Raw genomic sequence first — 19,007 nt, 5'->3', positions numbered from 1 at the left:
TTAACTATTCTTTGCCAACTGTCATTCTTTTATTGATCCACGTGTCTTGACGTATCAGCACATAATTAATTCCAAATGTTAACTTGATTTTTTTCCAATACATATAGTCCCCCTACTTGCCATTTATTCATCAATTGAATATTTGGAAAGTGAATCTCATTAAAACAGGATTTTTTGCTGCCATGATGATCCTTTCTTTGATTGAAGCTTCATTCTTTCTGTCTCTTTTTTGGTGCCCTTTTTCCATTTTTATTGAGTATATCTTTTTCCACCAAGTTTCCTTATCTAATTGACCCCATGGCACCATTTCACATCACTTTTATCAGTATATATTTAATTGTAAGATTCAGTTTTGTAAGGATATTAGATGGATTAGACCAAGCTTTTCTTGCATTTGTTTACATTACGGCCATGGTGCTCCGTTGTGCCTACCACTTAAAGGCTACAACACTAGCCGCTGCTAGCAGTTGTATTTTAATTTTTCAATTAGTTGGAAATTTGGTGGTAGAATCTTTAATGATGACTCTAAAATCTAATTAGACAAATCTATTCTTTCTCATATTTTACAACTTTAAAAGATCTAAAAGGTATACAAAAATTTCATTCACGATTGCTCTAATATCATAATAACATCCTTGTCACTGTTGCAGAAATGCAGGCTAAAGCTACGTACGATAGGCCCTTATGGTCCGATTTTTTCCGCAAATCTTACGCATAGCGATAGCTTAGTATACCGGGTTGTCCTTTTTTTCCTTACCACGGTTACGATGTATACATATGCCTTTTATTTTCTAACAACGGCATTGTCCAGGCACACCTTAACTATTTTACAAGGTTCCATAAGCATAGGTTACGAAATAACTCAAGCCACCAAGTTCAAGATAAACGGAAAGAAATTACTTAATATTTTTGTCTCAAATGGTAATTGAACCTTGATCTCCTATGATTGTCATCTCATTAAATTGATAGCTAAGTCACACTTGAGTATCCAATCTGTATATCGATGTTGAACTCCATTTTCTCTATGATGGTTAATAGTGATAGGGATATATCAAGATTTTATGGCAACCATTAGCATCTTGTCTGTCAATTCACTTTCTTTTTAACAAGAGACAAAAAGGCAGAAGAAAAAGAAAGGAGTAAATTTTGGTGAATAAAGAGATGGAACTAGAAGGAAATTGGCATTTTTTCTTATGGATCTACCCCTTCACAAAACTTTAAAATAATAAAAAAAAAAGACGCTTTTGTGTTAAAAAAATTTACTTGCATCCGATATTACACCGAATCTATGTAAAAATTGTATCTTGTGTATAAACTTTTATAACTAGACGCACCGTGTGGTTAAATAATATGTATTATAACTTAAACTTGTGACTCCAGTAATATTGAATGACTTGATTTGGTATAAACATTTGATGCGAGCAAGTATTTTCGATAGGGTATGAGGTTTGACATATATCAAAATTTTGGAGCTATAGGGTGGTGAAGAATTTTGTGCAGTCTCTTAATGTAGTTGTCTTTCACTGTTGTAAGAAGTCACTTTCACATTCACTAACATTGTCCATAGTATGTTTTGCCCTATACATGCACCAAAATGTGAAAGCCTTGGCCTAACTAATAGCCTTTTTGTTCCATCAATTTTCATCATTATTTTCTCTACACTATGTTTTCTATATAAGCACAAAACATGTTCACCCTCTTTCTTCATTCCAAATTCTAACACTAATCCTCTCCACCTTTAAACCTCCTAAGTATCACTCTTCCCACCACTTACACTAAGTTATCTTCGTTTTATTATAGTGGTGTCTGGATCAACTTGCACGTATTTATACGCACGTTAAATTATCTTTGATTTGGATTTCGAGATGTCGGCAAGAGGTTGTGAAGGAGGATGTGTGAAGCTAGACATGACCAAGAATGCAAAAACAAGCATGTTTCAAAAGCAAAACTCTACAAAAAGTGTTGATGGTACTACTAATAAAGCAAAAGGTACCACAACAACTTGCAGCTTCAAGATGCCAAATAGATCAGAATTATCTCCTATTAAACTTTTCAAACACATTGGAGGAAAGATGGTTGCGGTTGTGAAGATGATGTCTTCAAGGGGAAGTAGGAGAAGTTGTAGGAAAGTTACTAATTCCTCAGAAAAAACAGCAATTTCTAAATCATTGGTTATTCCAAATATTGATTCTCATAGGGCTGAGGCAATTGATGATTGTATTCAGTTCATCAATATGTCTTCTTCCTTGCCAAGATCTAATTCAGTGTCTTAAGAAATGGAGAATTTCTTGGTAAAGAGCGCTTTATAATGTGGCCAATTTTGTAATCTTGTTTGTGTAAGTTGGGCACATTTTTAAAATTAGACATATGGTACTGAATTTCAAACTTCAAATTAGGTACACACTTTTGAACTTAAGACCGTTGATCTAATTAAAAAGTGGCCAATTTGAAAATACAAGGTTACAAAATTGGCTATTTTTGTAAATTAGGCTCTCTTTACTTCTTACTGGGGCCACTCAGTGTGAATTCGAGTTAATCCGATCAGTAAATTTCAAATTTTGAATGTACAAAAATAAAATATAGTTCAATATCTTCTCCTAGGTAACCCCTCTGGCACTTATCTTTTTGATGGGTGAATTACTCTGGTATGAGTTTAAGAAAAATACGAGATGATTTAATCATATTCAGTCATTATTAATTGTAGCCAATTAATGTCTCGTTTTGGATGGCTAAGATTATGTCACATTACGTTTGTTTATTTGGCTTTGGTGCATGCATAAACAGTAGTACTATATATTCCAAAGACGAAGTCAGAAATTTTTACAAAAAATTCAGAAATTGTAAACTTTACACAGTGAATGAATACACTTAACTATTAAGCGAATTCAACTGCTCACATAAATACAAAAATACTTAATTTTATTTTCCGACGAAAGGAATTCAATTTAGCCCCGTTGGAGGGAATTCAATTGAACCACAATTATGCAAGCTACTTGATACTTATAACAGTGTGGGGATAAGAGATCGAGTCAAAGAATATGCAAGCTAATTCAGACACCATTAATTACTAGTATTAAAAATGTAATAAATGAATGAACAATTCCCATACACCAGCAGGTTATTAATTCCTATTCAGAATTTTTTTCTTCCAATAATGGAATTCATGATTGTTTTCACCACAATGCTAATTTCTCCGTAAAGTTCCATTTTCGGAAAGGATTGACAAAGTTATTTGATACCTATATTAAAAAATAACAAAAGTTGATGTATACACAAGTTAATCAGAACACCGTTACAATAAAAAAATGAGATAAATAAATGAATGATTCCCACGACAGCAGGTTAATTAAGAACTTTATTAATAATGGAACTCATGATTGCAGTCACTAGAATGCTAAATTCTCCGTAAAGTTCCATTTGTGTATATCTTTCAACTACTTAAGTGTCCAATTTTGCCAAATCATAGTCACTGACCGAGGAGGCATTACGATGACAAGTTATACTTTCCTAGTACGATCACTCGTGGATAGAAGCAGTGTCAAAATTTGAAATTTATAATTTTTAAATTTGTCGCTGAATTCATAATTTGTTTTGATTACTGAGTTGAGTTCGTAATTAATTATTTTTATGTATTAGTGGATTTTTCTAATATAAATATACAGTATCATCGAAGCAAAACCTACTTAATCCGTACATCCGAACCCCTACCTACTAGTACTATAATTTCCGCCTCTGCTCATGTATCGTACTCAGGCCTTTCTGTATGTGTTAGTAATTTTAGAATTGGTAAGCTACAAATACTTCAATTTGCACAAATACTGAACTTTAGTATTTTCAAATATCGAAGTTAAGAATTAGCAAGTGTTGATTTAGCAATCAATATTTGCAAATACTGAACTTTATTAGTATATTAAAAAACTTCTTTGAGTATTTTAAACAAGCTAGTAATAATTTTTGCTCACAAATCTTTGACTTTTTTTCAATTGAAAATTAAAATCCAAACATGAACACACTATATACGGTTTAAATCGGAGAGCCGCGATTTAGAAGACTTGATCATACCCCGAGCTCGAGTTCGGAAGCTCGAAGTAAGAAACGAGTCTGGCCGGGATATGCGCATCTCGAGAAGAAAATCGAAGACCCGTCATGATCTGCCTCGAGGACAGTACAATTTCGATGACACTCAAGAAAGAGCGGGAATTTCTCAAGGACACGTGGATCAGAGCATAAATTAAGGGATATGATTTGTACGAAATAGTATGGGTCCGTACTAGGTTGTTATACAGGTGTACCAATAGAATTCTTTACCATAATTGGGAATGTACCATATTAAGATTCTCCCCTCCTATATAAAGGGACCACAATCATTTGTAAAAATCATCTCATTCACTGCAATAGAACGTTCTACTCTGCTTTTCTCGTTTACCGTGCTCCACAATTGTTCTTCAGCTTTATTGTTTTTAATTTACTGTTCATACTTTATTTGCTCTTAATTGACCTCGAGGCTCCTGAGATAATCGAGCTCGAGGTCCCCGTTGCTCTAACAACACTGGTTTGGTTCATCAATTCTTCTTACTTAAACCGAATATTACTTGTATATTCACTAATATTGGAATAAATCACATATCTTTTTAAAGCCACAAACCACATTTAATTGTTACTCACATTTTTCCAGAAAAACACACACTATTTAAGATAGTAAGATCAAATCTAAATAATTATACCAAACTTGATAGAGAGGAAAAAAAACTTGACCTAGCTAGTTTGTCAGATGACACCTCAAAACTAATGAGTGTCTTCGTCGATCACTGGTGCTAAGGCCCTATAAATGGAATTTTTTTGGCATGAACGTTTTATCTCCTTTAGTAATTAATTTGACGAACATGAATTTGAATTAGTCATGCCAGTAAATTTAAAATACGGAATATATAGTACAATGGTTATGTATTAGAGTGCAAGATAGGGAGAAGCAAGTCACATGGAGGTGTTAACCAAATAGGAAAATATGCATGGTTGTCTTGGCTATATGTCGTACAAACTAGTATTCTGAGCATGTCTGCAGTGCCTTGGTGGGATGTTGCTGGATGGCTAGGGTTTCGGTGATCAGTCCCCATCATAGACTCAGATTGATCTAGACTCATGTCTTCCTTTGTCCTTATTTTGTGTTTTTGTCCCATATATTTTCAGCTCTTTAGTGAGTCCACAACCGAAATAGTGCAAAAAATTACCACATTTGTAATGGAAACGGAGGGGCTTTTGTTGTAAAAAATTGGATGATTATGGAGAATAAAAGGTTTAGCTTGAGGTGTGTCAAAGACATTGTCCTTAAGGATATTTCACCTATACCGAGATGAATAATATTAGGCGTATCCCCCAGGATTCAACAAGCTCTTATAGTATAATCAGGAGCAGAAACAACAAAGATTTATAAAAAGAAAACCTAGTACAAAAGAAAGAAGAAAAAAAGTTTTTACTATTTTCACACTTTTCAAAGTGACCACACAAAGGACTTATATATTCCAAAAACTAAAATACCCATCTGATAAAAATTCTAAGCCATAAAGGCTCATCAAAATTTTTAACGTTGCTTTTCTATTACAAAAGCCAAAAGACAATCATGAAAGACATTTAACTCTATTAAGGAGTCAAATGCCAACTGATGTCAACGTAAAGAAATGGTCTAAGAAATGATTTCTAAATCAATGTTAAGAAACGATCATCTAAGATCATATTTGATCAGATTCAAAGATATAAAACAAATAACTGATTTTGATAGCCAATTAATGTTAATAAATATTATATTCAAAGTTATTCTAATTTACTTTTACACACACTAAAATATATTCAAATTGATTGGTCATACAAAGACTCATTAAAAGGATGAACCTCAACATTAATTTAAATATTCTTTTTGAGATGTTAAAAATATTTTTTTTAACAATTCCCACATAGCTCAAAAAGAATATTATAATGAAAAATAAAAAATTTCGCTGGGTTTTCACAAATGAGCATAATGCATCGAATCTGGTGTCTCTTGGACTATGAACCAGACCTAGATAAAATAAGATTAAACTTACAGAACAATTGGTGAAGTTTAGAACTTCTATGAACCAAGAATTCTTTTGTAAGTTTAGTGTCTTACCTATCACATTATACCCGCACACAGTTTGTTGTTTGTCACGGTTTTACGCTAATAGGCCATGCGCGCGCCTGATTTTCATGAGTGTTCTAGAAATTTTGCCACAAATTTCATAGGAGTGGCCTCACTCCACACTCATATAGGTCCATCCATCAAGTGTATTCTGCAGCGCAATACACCACCAAAAATTAGGCTATGGATTAGATTAAGAGTTTAATAACTCAGCCTCCCATTCCTTGCAGTCTTGCACTATATATACACACATCATAGGAACGGATATAATTTAATAGTGCACGTTTGATCAACTAATGACTTGTTATTACACATATGAACCTACTTCATGGGATCTCCAATCACATAGGTTGGGTTACCATCATAGTTGATAAAACTCAAATTGACAAAAGTCCTATTCCCCTCGATGTTTCAGATATTAATTTTCTTCCCAAAGGTTTAGTCAGAGGATCGGCCAAATTCACTTCTGACTTCACATAATCTATGGAAATAATTCCATCTCTCAGCAACTATTTTATTACATTATGTCTCAATCGGATATGTCTACTCTTCCTATTAAAGGATTTATTTTTAGCAATGACTATTGCAGCTTGGCAATCACAATGCATCGACACAGAAGGTGTCGATTTTATTCCTAGTGGAATACTTGCCAAAAGGTTCTTTAACCACTCGACCTTATTTCCAGCCAATTCCAATGCCACAAACTCAGATTCCATGGTAGATATAGCTATTATTGTTTGTTTAGCTGATTTCCATGCCACAACACCCCCACCGAGGGTGAACACATAACCACTAGTGGATTTTGTCTCATCTGAATCAGAGATCCAGTTAGCATCACTGTATCCTTCTAGTACAGTGGGAAATCCACTATATTTAATACCATAGTTCATGGTACCTCTCAAATATTTTGTTACTCTTACTAATGCATTCCAATGATCATGACTCGAGTTTTGAGTATATCTACTCAATCTACACACAACATATGCAATATCAGGTCTAGTAAAATTCATCAAATGCATTAGGGTACCAATAATTTGAGCATATTTATTTTGATCTACAATATCTCCCTTATTCTTTTTTAATTGACTACTAGCATCATAAGGAGTGCTTACAAGTATCACATCAAAATTATAAATTTTTTTAAGAATTCTTTCAACATAATGTTCTTGAGTCAACATTAAACTATTGCCATCTCTTATAATTTTCATGCCTAAAATAACACTAGTTTCTCCCATGTCTTTCATCTCAAAATTAGAAGACAAGAAAAATTTGGTTTTATGTATCAAATCAAGGCTAGAACTAAAAATAAGCATGTCATCCACATAAAGGCAAATAATAACACATGTACCATCTACACATTTTGTATAAACACATTTATCTACTTCAATTGATGAAAAACCATCACTAATTAATACTTGATCAAATTTTTCATGCCACTGTTTAGGTGTTTGCTTTAGCCCATACAAAGATTTTAGCAATTTACATACTTTGTTTTCTTGGCCAGACACTATACAACCCTCAGGCTGTTCCATGTAAATTTTCTCTTCCAAATCACCATTTAAAAAAGCAGTTTTAACATCCATTTGGTGAATACAAAGTTTATAAATAGAAGCCAAGACAAGTAAAACACGAATTGAGGAAATTATAGTTACAGGAGCATAAGTATCAAATTAATCAATATTTTGCTTTTGGGTAAAACCTTTGCAATAAGTCTAGCTTTATATTTATCAATGGAACCATCCGGATTGAGTTTCTTCTTAAAATCCATTTACAACTAATGGGTTTAGCTCCCGGAGGTAAATCAACTAAAATCCAAGTTTTATTTTGTAAAATTGAATTTAATTCTACTTCAATAGCTTCTTTCGAAAATGAGGCATCAGATGAAGAAATAACCTCAGAATATGTTAAAGGATCATTATCCACAAGATAAGTATGAAAATCATTATCAAAAGACTTTTCTTTCCTTGGTCCTTTGCTTCTTCTTAAATCCTCACTTTCAATATCATTTTGAATAATTGAAACATGTGAAATATTATCACTTGGAATAATATGAGCATCAGAAAGTTTCTTAAATTTTAAATGAAAAATATTTTCAAAAAATTCAGCATTTTTTGTTTCAACAATAGTATTGTTTTCAAGTCTCCTAAATCAGTATGGATTAAACTTAATAATTCGGATTCTCTAAATACTGAAGCACATGATTTCTTAGTTTGTTTAGTTTCGGCACAAACTTCACACTTATCAATATTTGAATAATTAATATTTGAAATAAGACGTTCGGAATGCATTTTCTTAATATAAGATAAACTAACATGTCATAATCTAGCATGCTATAAATTAAAAGAATCAATCAAGTAAGTAGAAGTACTAGCATTTTCATTCATAACATTGAGTACAAATAATCCATGGTTATAATAATTCTTGCCAACAAAATTATTATTCTTGGTCAACACGACCTTATCAGATTCAAAAGAAACCTTCACCCCCACTTTTCCTAATAATATCAAAGAGACCAAATTGGATCGGATACTAGGAACATACAACACGTCATTCAATGCCAAAGTTTTGCCAGATGTGAGTTTGAGAAGAACTTTGCCTTTTCCAAGAACTTGAGTAGTTCCGGAATCACCAATATAGACAACTTCTTCTCCCTCTTCAACTTGGGTATAAGACACAAAGTCTTTTTTGTTAGCACCTATGTGCCTAGTGGCACTAGAATCTAACACCCAATCTTTCACATTGACCACAAGGTTCACTTGGGAAACAACCGCAAAAATTATATCATCCACTTTGGCTTCAGTCAAATTTACTTTAGCCTTAGTGAGATTGTCATTCCCAACCCTTTTTCGGCATTGAGCAACATAGTAGCCAGGTTTGCTACACACAAAGCAGTTACATTTTTCCTTTAAGGTTTGATTGTTGGTTTTGGGCTTATAACCATTTCTTTTATCATACATGTTACTTGATTTTCTCTGACGGTTGTTGTCCTCCACAAGACTGCTTCTAGTAGCAATTTCTTTTCCTTTGTCAACAACAGCGTGCTTGCGGTTAAAATTATCTCCACCAAAAAATCACAATTTTTGAAACATTGGAAAAAGATATGGCATAGGTAATTGGTGATGAAACAACAACAAAAACAGTTGGTGCAGCAGATGTAGTGGCATCAACAACAACATTAGCAGCGTTATTCTCCATAATAATTATATGTAAATATCCTTAAGATTGTTGTAAAAGATTGGATGATTATAGAGAATAAAAGGTTTAGCTTGAGGCGTTTTAAAGACACTGTCCTTAAGGATATTTCGCCCACACTGAGATAAATGATATAAGGCGTATCCCCCAGGATTCTTCAAGCTCTTCTAGTATAACTAGGAGCAGAAACAACAAAGATTTATGAGAAGAAAGCTCAGCATAAAAGAAAGAAGAAAAAAAGTTTTTACTATTTTCACACTTTTTCAAAGTGACCACACAAAAGACTTATATAGTCCAAAAACTAAAATACTCATATGATAAAAAATCTATTTTCTGTTACAAAAGCCAAAAGACAATCATAAAAGACATTTAACTCTATTAAGGAGTCAAATGCCAACTGATGTCAACGTAAAGAAATGGTCTAAGAAATGATTTCTAAATCAATATTAAGAAACGGTCATCTAAGATCATATTTGATCAGATTCAAAGATATAAAAAAATAACTGATTTTGATAGTCATTTAATGTTAATAAATATTATATTCAAAGTTATTCTAATTTACTTTTACACACATTAAAATATATTCAAATTGATTGATCATACAAAGACTCATTAAAAGAATGAACCTAGACATCAATTTAAATATTCTTTTTGAGACTAATTATTATACGTTATTATCAACTGTTAACGTATTGTTCTTATGGATTAAGAACGTTACTTGTTGAAAGAAACGTTCAGTAGCTTTGAAATTTGAGTTCACCATTTGAAAGAACATTTTTTTGAAACTTACTTTTGTAACAGAAGGCTTTAATGCTTACTTTTATAACAGAGGCCTTTATGACTTATTTTTGTAACAGAAAAGCCTTTATGGCTTATTTTTGGGATTTAACGTATTCTTCAATTAGATTGTGAAGTTTTTCTGACTATATATACTTTGTTGGTTTTCATATTTAGAGATGAGTGGAAAAAACAAAGTTAAAATTTTTCTTCCCTTTTCTTTTGTGCTGGGTTTTCTTCTTAATCTTTGTTATTTCTGCTCCTAGTTATACTAGAAGAGCTTGTTGAATCCTGGGGGATACTCCTAATATTATTCATCTCGGTGTGGGCAAAATATCCTTAAGGACAGTGTCTTTGACACGCCTCAAGCTAAACCTTTTATTCTCCATAATCATTCAATTTTTTACAACAATATTATTTTTTAACAGCTTTTGCATCTATACCCGATTTTGGGGTTACAATTGAACCTTGTTTACCGTGAAAATGGTAATTACAATTAGATTTGATTTTGTGGTTCTAAAAATACGTGATTTCTTTTTATGCTAGTTGTTAGGCAGTAGATGCTAAGTGTGAGACTAAAAAATAAGATAAGAGCTTGAAGGCAGTGTGTCAAGCGAACCGAGTGGCTGGGAATCGGGGCCTCGAGCTGGCCTATACGGGGCCTCGAGGTCGAGCTAAGCGTTAGGCTGTGCCCGGTCGATGAAGGACTAACAGTTTTGAGAGCTTTGATAAGAGATCTTTATAATCAATAATGAGTAATAAATGAAGAACAATTAATGAAACACAATAACTGTAAGCAATAAATGTAATTAATAGAATCAAGGGAGAATGTGTTTAAGTTAAAGAGCAGAGAATGTTCTTGTATTCAATGTTGTGTGTTTTATATCATGTGTGAAAAAAATAAAAAAGGTCCTCTTTATATAGGAGGGGGGATCCCAACATAGTACATATGCATTTATTACAAAGATATACGGCTGGTACAACCATTTAATGTCACGGTACGGGCTTGTACTATTCTTATGGACTTGGTCGGCTTCAATCACGTGACTTGGGAGCCTCCCACACGTTCATCATAGACGAGCATAGGGAACCCTCGGGGTCGAACCTCAAACTAGGTCTCGGGCCTTCTGAAGACGGGCTATGGGATGCAATAATAATCATAAAATTGGGCTCTCTGATTTTAACCGTATACAGATAGTCTCCGTGTTTCTAAGATTAAAATGATAAGAAACAATTTTGACGTTGATCTCCTCGAGCCTCTCATGATGACATCATGCTTATGACGTAAGCTTTGGTGATAACTGAGATGTCCCATTGGTTCATCTTTCCAGAAGCATTCAATGTATCACAGATTTATTTTATCAAAAGCGATAATATCGTCGCCGATCCATTTCCCAAAAAGCATTGATTGCGCCTGTCGATACGTTTCTCAAAGGTTCTGATCGTCCTGTCGGTTACGGTACTGCCTTTTTGTAAATGGAAGGTTACTTGAACCAAAATTCCACCCATCCATTGTTCAACAACCTTTAACCCTTTTCTTCTCTTCATCCTCATCCAAACTCTGACTTCTATGGTTCAAGCCCGTGACCATAAGGTCACATGGTAGTAGTTTTGCCAGTTATGCCATGACTCCTTTTCAGAGCTTCCCCCCCCATTGAATGGGATCGTACTGGTTTTTTGTTGTTGTTGTTGGTCCGAAGTAATGAGAGGGAGGCTTCGAATTATCCTTGTATTAGAGGATATGTGAACCATGAACTACTGCTCATCTCCCTTAACTTCAACCTGGTGTGATGCTTCACTCCTTTTGTTTTTCATGGAGTGAGGTGGTGCTATCTACTAACTTTTGCAACCCACACCGGTGCAATGTCTCAAGAAGTGGCTTCCCAATAGTAGTGCTGGCGAGACCTATACTCGCCAAATTTTTCACCAAGCCACAATTTCCCTGCCTGTTAAAAGCTTTCGCTCTTTGATAGGCTACAACCTCATCCTCATCTTTTTCTGCTTCGGAGGAGATTCTCAAAGACGTCGTTTGGAAGATCGAAATGGGTTCCCAGAGGAAATGGTTCTCGCAGATATTGCTTCCGAGGATGTACCTTCGAGAGTAGATTAGACTTTTAGCTGTTATTTTTTTGCTTCTTTGTTTTTGTGTAAGGACCCCTCGTGGGATTTTGTAATCATGGTTTGTTAATGCAAAGATGTTTCTTCAATTTGTCTTTGATTTGTGCTGGATTTCCCTTTGTCAGCATTTGTAAAGAATCTGAGCATGTGACTTTACCGATCGGTCCGAATACCGGACCCGGGTGTAGGTATTCCCTTGGTTCTTGATTGGTTAATATGATGTTCCCTGAAACCCTTTTTCATTCCTCGAACTATGTCCGGATTGACTTGATAAAAACTTAGGCCGCCAGAACCTCCGACTTCGAATTGAGTGAGAGTGGAGCCTCGAATTTTAGAACAAAATTAGCCCTTTTAGGCCCTATTGATAGTCCTCGAGAGACAGAGTTGCTTGGTCACCTGGAAATAAAAATAGCCCTCGAGCCTTTTCAAATAGTCCCCGAGTGAGAGTTTACCTGAACATGGGTGACCTCAAAAACTAGCTTCGAAAAATGAAGACAGCCCTAAGACGTCATAGATAGACCCTGAATGAGGATACGCTTGAACTTGGATGGCCCCTTGGCTAAAGTAGCCGAGAGAGCGTTTAAATTGATCTGAAGGCGAAAATAGCCCTGAGGCTTTATTAATAACCCTCGAGCGGAAACTAACTCAGACCTAGAAAGATACTCGAGATCGGGCACCATCTCGAGGCTAGGTTTATGCAGGTAGCTTCTTAGAGCCCATTGTTATAGTAACAAAGATCCTTGAGATCGGGTACCATCTTGAGGTTAGGTTGATGCAGGGGTCTTTGATCCCTCGAACATTGTACGACAGCGTTAACCATATGACACGGTCATGAAATGATCGAGGTAATCCCGCTGGTACACCTCCCCGAAAGTGATAATGGCCTAGTCGGAATTAATTGGCCTATAAAGTAGGCGGACAACCGTCATTGCTCTATATATGAGTTTGTTTCCTTCCTTTTTGAAGATTTTGCTATTTTGAGCCGCTATACCTTTTTATAGTGTTCTTCTTCCTTACTTAAGTTCTTTTACCTCTTAAATTCGAAGCTTTCGCCTAAGTCCTCATTTCTCTTCTTTTGTTCTACCACAGTTATGGCTGCCACGCCCAAACCTGTTCACCCAGAAGAGGAGAGTTCCGGCTCCGCCTCCCGTTCGGTTTGTGGTATGCCGCCGACGTCCTGTGAGCTAACAACGAGAGGCTTTATCTCGAAGAGGGACTTTATGTTAGAGAGGCCCCCAATGTTTAGGGCTATTGGGAGTATGCATCGAGGTTCATTTCATCAATAGGAGAGGGACATCTCGAGGCAGTGAGGAGAGACTGCGGATGGAGAAGAGGTGGTATTGCAGGTACCTTCCCTGGAAGATAGCATCATGGCTCATGTAGAGGGGTTTATGAACGTACACACGTACCCCTTTACGTTGGGCCCTCTTGATAGAGTTGTGCTCTACTTTTGCCGAGATATCGGGCTACACTGGCACAGGTTCACACATCATTCTGGAAGGTAGTATTGATGATGAGGTTCTTTGCGGAGGAAGTCGGGCTTGAGTTCACTCTTAGCCATCTTATTAGGCTGTATTGGCCCTTTCATCATGTGAGCACGTGATTTTTGTTTACGCGACAATCACTCCAAAAGAAATCAAAATAATAGCAAATGATCTTGCTGTACAATTTTTGGAATTTACGTGGCATTTTTGGTAGTTATTTGTGATCTTGTCCATTTTTATTTTTATCAAACAAAATACAAAAATATATGTCGTGTGTAGTTGAACCATAATCCGGTTATTAAAAGGAAAATCACAAAAAATGCATCTTTCATTCTATTTCGTCATTAAGTGATGTTATTTTAATTAAATGTTAATTGTGTGATAATTGTTGTTTAATGTTTTTATAGTATTATTTGACAATTTAATTAAGAGATTAAAGAAGAAAAGGATTTTCGATTTGGGCCAGTCCAAATTAAATAGGAACAAGCCCAAACCAAATGACCAATCCAGTCCAGGTTCCAATTGAGCTGGCCACACGACCGTCCAAACGACGTCGTTGTACCATCTTCAATCTAGACCGTTAATCTCACTAGATTGACGGTCCAGATCACTCACCCATAAACCCACACCCGACCCGTTACTCGGAACAACCCCGACCCCAATGCTAAATCAAACGACACCGTTTGATTAACCCTTGGATCTAGGCCGTTAATCTCGTCCGATCTAACGGCCAATATCAAACCATTCACTCCGTATATAAAGCCTACCTCCTTCACCCCGCACCCCCCGAACCAGACCCCCCTCCTCACTGTTCATCTGTCTCTCTCATTTCAGAGACGGACCTGGGTTTAGAACCCTAGCCGCCTTAGCCCCCTTCCGTTTGAAACCCACATCAATGCCGTCGGCCACCAGACTAACACCCTAGGACCACTCAATCACCCTGAATCCAAATCCACCAACCGCTTAGCTCGAATCCTCCCCCACCTTCTCGAATCTTCATTTGAATTCGAGCCAAAACTCGATCTACACCAAACCACCCCAAATGCATGCCAGGCACTCCCCTGACCTCCCTCATAACCGAACCAGGTTTGGTTTGGTCCGAATCCAACCAGGATAACCTGAATCCCAAATCTGCCCCTTAGGAACCCTAGAAATCCTGAGTCCGATCTGTGTCCGTTTGAACCATGAAGATTAGGGTCTAATAGACCTTAATCGAAGTGTCCTCAGTTGGGAACACTTCGATTAAAGTCCGTTCAACCCCAATAAAGGTCGATTCAAATCCGAGCTAGGGCTTTCTGATTTTTCAAGGCTTTAAGGTAATTTTTGTTCTCCTTTTCTTTATTAGTTCATCTTGTCTGTTGTAATTGAATGTCTGTTCATATGTCCAAATGTTTTGTTTGATTTATTTTGAATTTTTGTCGACTGTTTTGTCCACCTTGCCCGGACCTCTGTATTTGGTCAAGTCCTTCTTCATTTACTGATAATGTGTATGTGTGTAAACTGTACAATCGACTGAAATTGAAATTGGTCAATTAATTAGTTCCCAGGGTCATTTTGTTTTGACAGTGCAATCTGAACCCCTTTGTTCAATACTGTTTGATTCCGATCATTGGCTATTGATTGTATATGTTATAATTAGTATAGTCGATTCGATATGTGTCGTCGATTAGTTTCAGCTGTTTGAATGGTAACAATTTGATTCATGTTGATTTGTTTCCTGCTGAAACTTTGTTTGAATCAAACTAAGAATTGAGTATAGCTACTTATAGTTGGTGTATTTGAATCGGAAAATTTAAGGATTGGTTTGTAGCTGCAGTCTGAATTGATGGCATGTGCACTTGTGGACAGCATGTGCATTAAGGCCTTTTAGAGATTAAAATAACTTGACAGCATGTGCTGTCAGGGCATATTCAGGCTGCCCATACCCTGATTTAGTTCAGAAATAATAAACCATATCTAAATATAGGACTGTCAGGGGAATGTCATGGGAGGGGGTTTTATTTTATTTGGAAGTGGAAAGACAGCAGACCACATGGGAGGGAATCTGAATGGTTTTACAGACTGTAAATGGCCTGATGCTAAGCTATAAAGAAGGGGAGCTTCCATTAGTTATAGGGAGATTGGACAGGATATAGACAGGCATATACAGAGATACACATTGAGAGAGGCATATATACAGGAGACAGTTAAAGAAAACACACAGAGAGATAGAGGAGGAGAGATAGAAAACACACAGACAAAATTAGAAACTGTTCTTCCCATTGTTGTCTTGATTTCACTTATTTGGACCTGTTTAATCAACACTGATTTTTTCCAAGTCCCAACTGAGTTTACTGGTTGTTTGTTTCATTGGTTTGTTTCTGGATTTGGTCTATCTGGGATTTTGATTCTACTCCACTGTTCGCTACTTTCATTCTTGCTACTGCTTTCCATTTGTTATAGCTGCACCCTGGCACTGGATTTGTTCTGCTGCTATTTGTTGCTACTGCTGCTGCTCGTTGCTTTTATTTGTGGTCACTGTTGTCATCTGAGTTGTTGCTGACTTGCTGCTTCCATTTTTCTTCTTTGCATTTCAGCATCCAGGTACACATTTTCGAATCTCACATTGATGTAACATTAGCAATGAGTTGAAATGAAAGACGCGAAGAATTTTTAATCCTTTGGTGCTGCACCTATAAGTCTTATAAAGTGTTAGTAAATTTGCGCAAATCTTTAGATTGTAACTCGATAGGAAGATACAGCAGGTAGTTTTGTATTTAATTGAAAACTGGGTTTGTTTAATTATCTTGACTTACAATGGTTTACCTTGTTTAGTTGTGTGTGTGATGTAATTACGTAATTCGTGGAATGCACGAGTAATTGGTACACCAAAAACTAGACTTCATTCTTAGTTATATTCTGCATGTATAAGATGGATTGCTACTAACCTGGACAGATGCAATATTAGCTTTAAACTATTCAATTTAACTCTGTCACGTCCGAATTCCATTAGGCAGTTTCGAATCAAATTTGTAGCAGCTTTCTAATAAATAGCCGATTTCATTAATCAAGCCCAAATAAGTTAGTTTAAATTCAAACTTGAAGAACATTTAGTGTAAGTTTAGTATATGTTATTAGTCTTGCTTGCAATCTCCTTTAGCAAATTAACAAGCGTATTCACTCGTTGAAGTAAGGCATGAGATAATTCCCACCTTATAAACAACCAATCGGATAATTAAACAAGAATCCGGAAACGGCCAAGCATGCAATTTACTCAGAATGTAATTTCTTTCTCCATTCATTAGAGACGAACATAATAAAGATGTAACCATCGTAGGTTTACCTGCTTCACAAAAATGAGACGAGCCTCGCCAAATGAGAGACACAAACTGCGGGGCCCTCATAAGTGTATATATGTTGAATACTTAAAATTTGGGATGGACCTTTTTAGTGAATTTCACTGCCTTCCCTAAAGATAATAAAGCGTTAGACTCTTTAGGCGCGACTTAATTAAATTACATTCTTAAATTCGGGTGCACATTGATGTGACCCAAATCCAAATCTCAACGGAGTTGAAATGTGTTAACAACTACGGGTGCATTGATTGTGACGTGGTTCGAGATGCATTTTCACGACTTTGCAATTCTATAAAAATAAATGATAATAATAAAAACGGTTTTAGATTCAATAAAAGCACATAAGTCACAACATGTGTTTAAATCAGATACTTAGCCATTGTAACAATTTAAGCGACCGTGCTAGAACCACGGGATTCGAGGGTGCCTAACACCTTCCCTCGGGTCAACAGAATTCCTTACTTAGAATTTCTGGTTCGCAGACTTCATTTGGAAAAGTCGAATATTTTCCTCGATTCGGGATTCAAGATAAACCGGTGACTTGGGACACCAAAAACTAAACCTTTCCCAAGTGGCGACTTTGAATTAAATAAATAATCCCATTTCGAATATTGTCACTTAAATTGGAAAAACTCCCTCGCGCATTCAACCCTTCGGGGCGGGCGCGCAAAAAGGAGGTGTGACAGCTCTGGCGACTCTGCTGGGGATTTAACTCAGAACCTTTGGTTCAGGGTTCAAGAATTCGAGCTTAGAATAATTGTTATGTTTGGCTTTATTATCTGATATTTATTACATGTTTTGGCATAACGTGCTAAATGTTGTCTTTTACCGCTTTGATATTATCTGAACTGTATATAAACTGTGCCGAAACCCTTCTATTCTTACCTCCGGGGAGAAGCTCGCTGGTCGAGACTCCCTATTCTGTTAGTGTCATACTTTGAAATAAGAAAGAGGCCGGACAAGTTACAAAGCCGGACGATCTCGCGGGTCCCCGGTACGTAGCCCCCTCCTCGACTCGAGTTGTCCGCTCGGGTACACAGTCTAGAACATATACCCAGGTTATAAACCTAGTATAACGAAACCTCATGCCGGATCCCTAGTAGGAACGCTTATTTGCATCATGTTGCATTTGACATAGGGGACTCAATGCATCTCGTTTGTTTTGCGCATTTATTTGCTTCATTTCTGCATGCTGACCGGTTTAAAAAAAAAAACTTTTAAAAAAAAAATAACAGCGTAGGGAGATAATTACTTATTTTTGGAAAAATAAAATCAATGTCCAAGTAGTGTCAAAACCTCGCCGGAAATTTCTTAAAAAAAAAAAGAAAAAGAAAAAAAATGAAAACAAAATTTGTCTTCTAGTTTGATTTATTAAAAAAACATATAAAAAAAAATTTCCTTTTAAACACTTTCAAAATAAAAAAGGGGTATTTATTTAAAAGTAAAAAAAAGGGGAGAAAATTCAAAATTCAAAAATATTGTTTCATTTGTAGTATCTCTTTAAAAGATTTTCGAAATTTAAAAAAAAAAAAGAGTTTTAAAATTCATAAATATTTCCTTAGTCTCTTTTCAAAAATACAAAAAAAAAATAAATATAAAAATCCAGAAAAATAGTTTTTTCCTTTTCTTTAAAAGATTGTAGTCAGAAGGGGTTTAGTTTTTTTACTCTACGCCTGATCGGCCCGAACTACGCCGGTTTGATTTTCGCAGGGTGCGAGATACGTAGGCAACCCTCATCGGGTCCAACCTCCTCTTTCCAAAATAGCCAAAATGTTAGAATTTTAATTTTATCATAAATAAGTCGGGTGATGCCGTTTCGTCAAGGATAGCCGAATGTTCCCAAAAGGACGCCGGAAGGTTGACTTTGCACAAACGGCCATTATTGGTCATTTTTATTTTTCTAACCAGATTGCCCAATGGCCTTAAAATCCTCGTCCCTGAGGCTCTGCG

At 35.9% G+C, this 19,007-nt stretch overlaps 1 protein-coding gene across 1 annotated transcript; it reads left to right on the top strand.

Moving 5' to 3' along the window:
* The first annotated feature begins 1,865 nt into the window (after window positions 1–1,865).
* LOC107759010 (josephin-like protein) lies at window positions 1,866–2,273 on the top strand. The gene has a single exon (XM_016576868.1). It carries the CDS (start codon window positions 1,866–1,868, stop codon window positions 2,271–2,273), a length of 408 nt encoding a protein of 135 aa, XP_016432354.1.
* The last annotated feature ends 16,734 nt before the right edge of the window (window positions 2,274–19,007 follow it).

This window comes from Nicotiana tabacum, chromosome 3, assembly GCF_000715075.1.
Source record: "Nicotiana tabacum cultivar K326 chromosome 3, ASM71507v2, whole genome shotgun sequence".
Classification (NCBI taxonomy): Eukaryota; Viridiplantae; Streptophyta; class Magnoliopsida; order Solanales; family Solanaceae; genus Nicotiana; species Nicotiana tabacum.
This window is presented reverse-complemented; position numbering and strand designations above follow the sequence as displayed.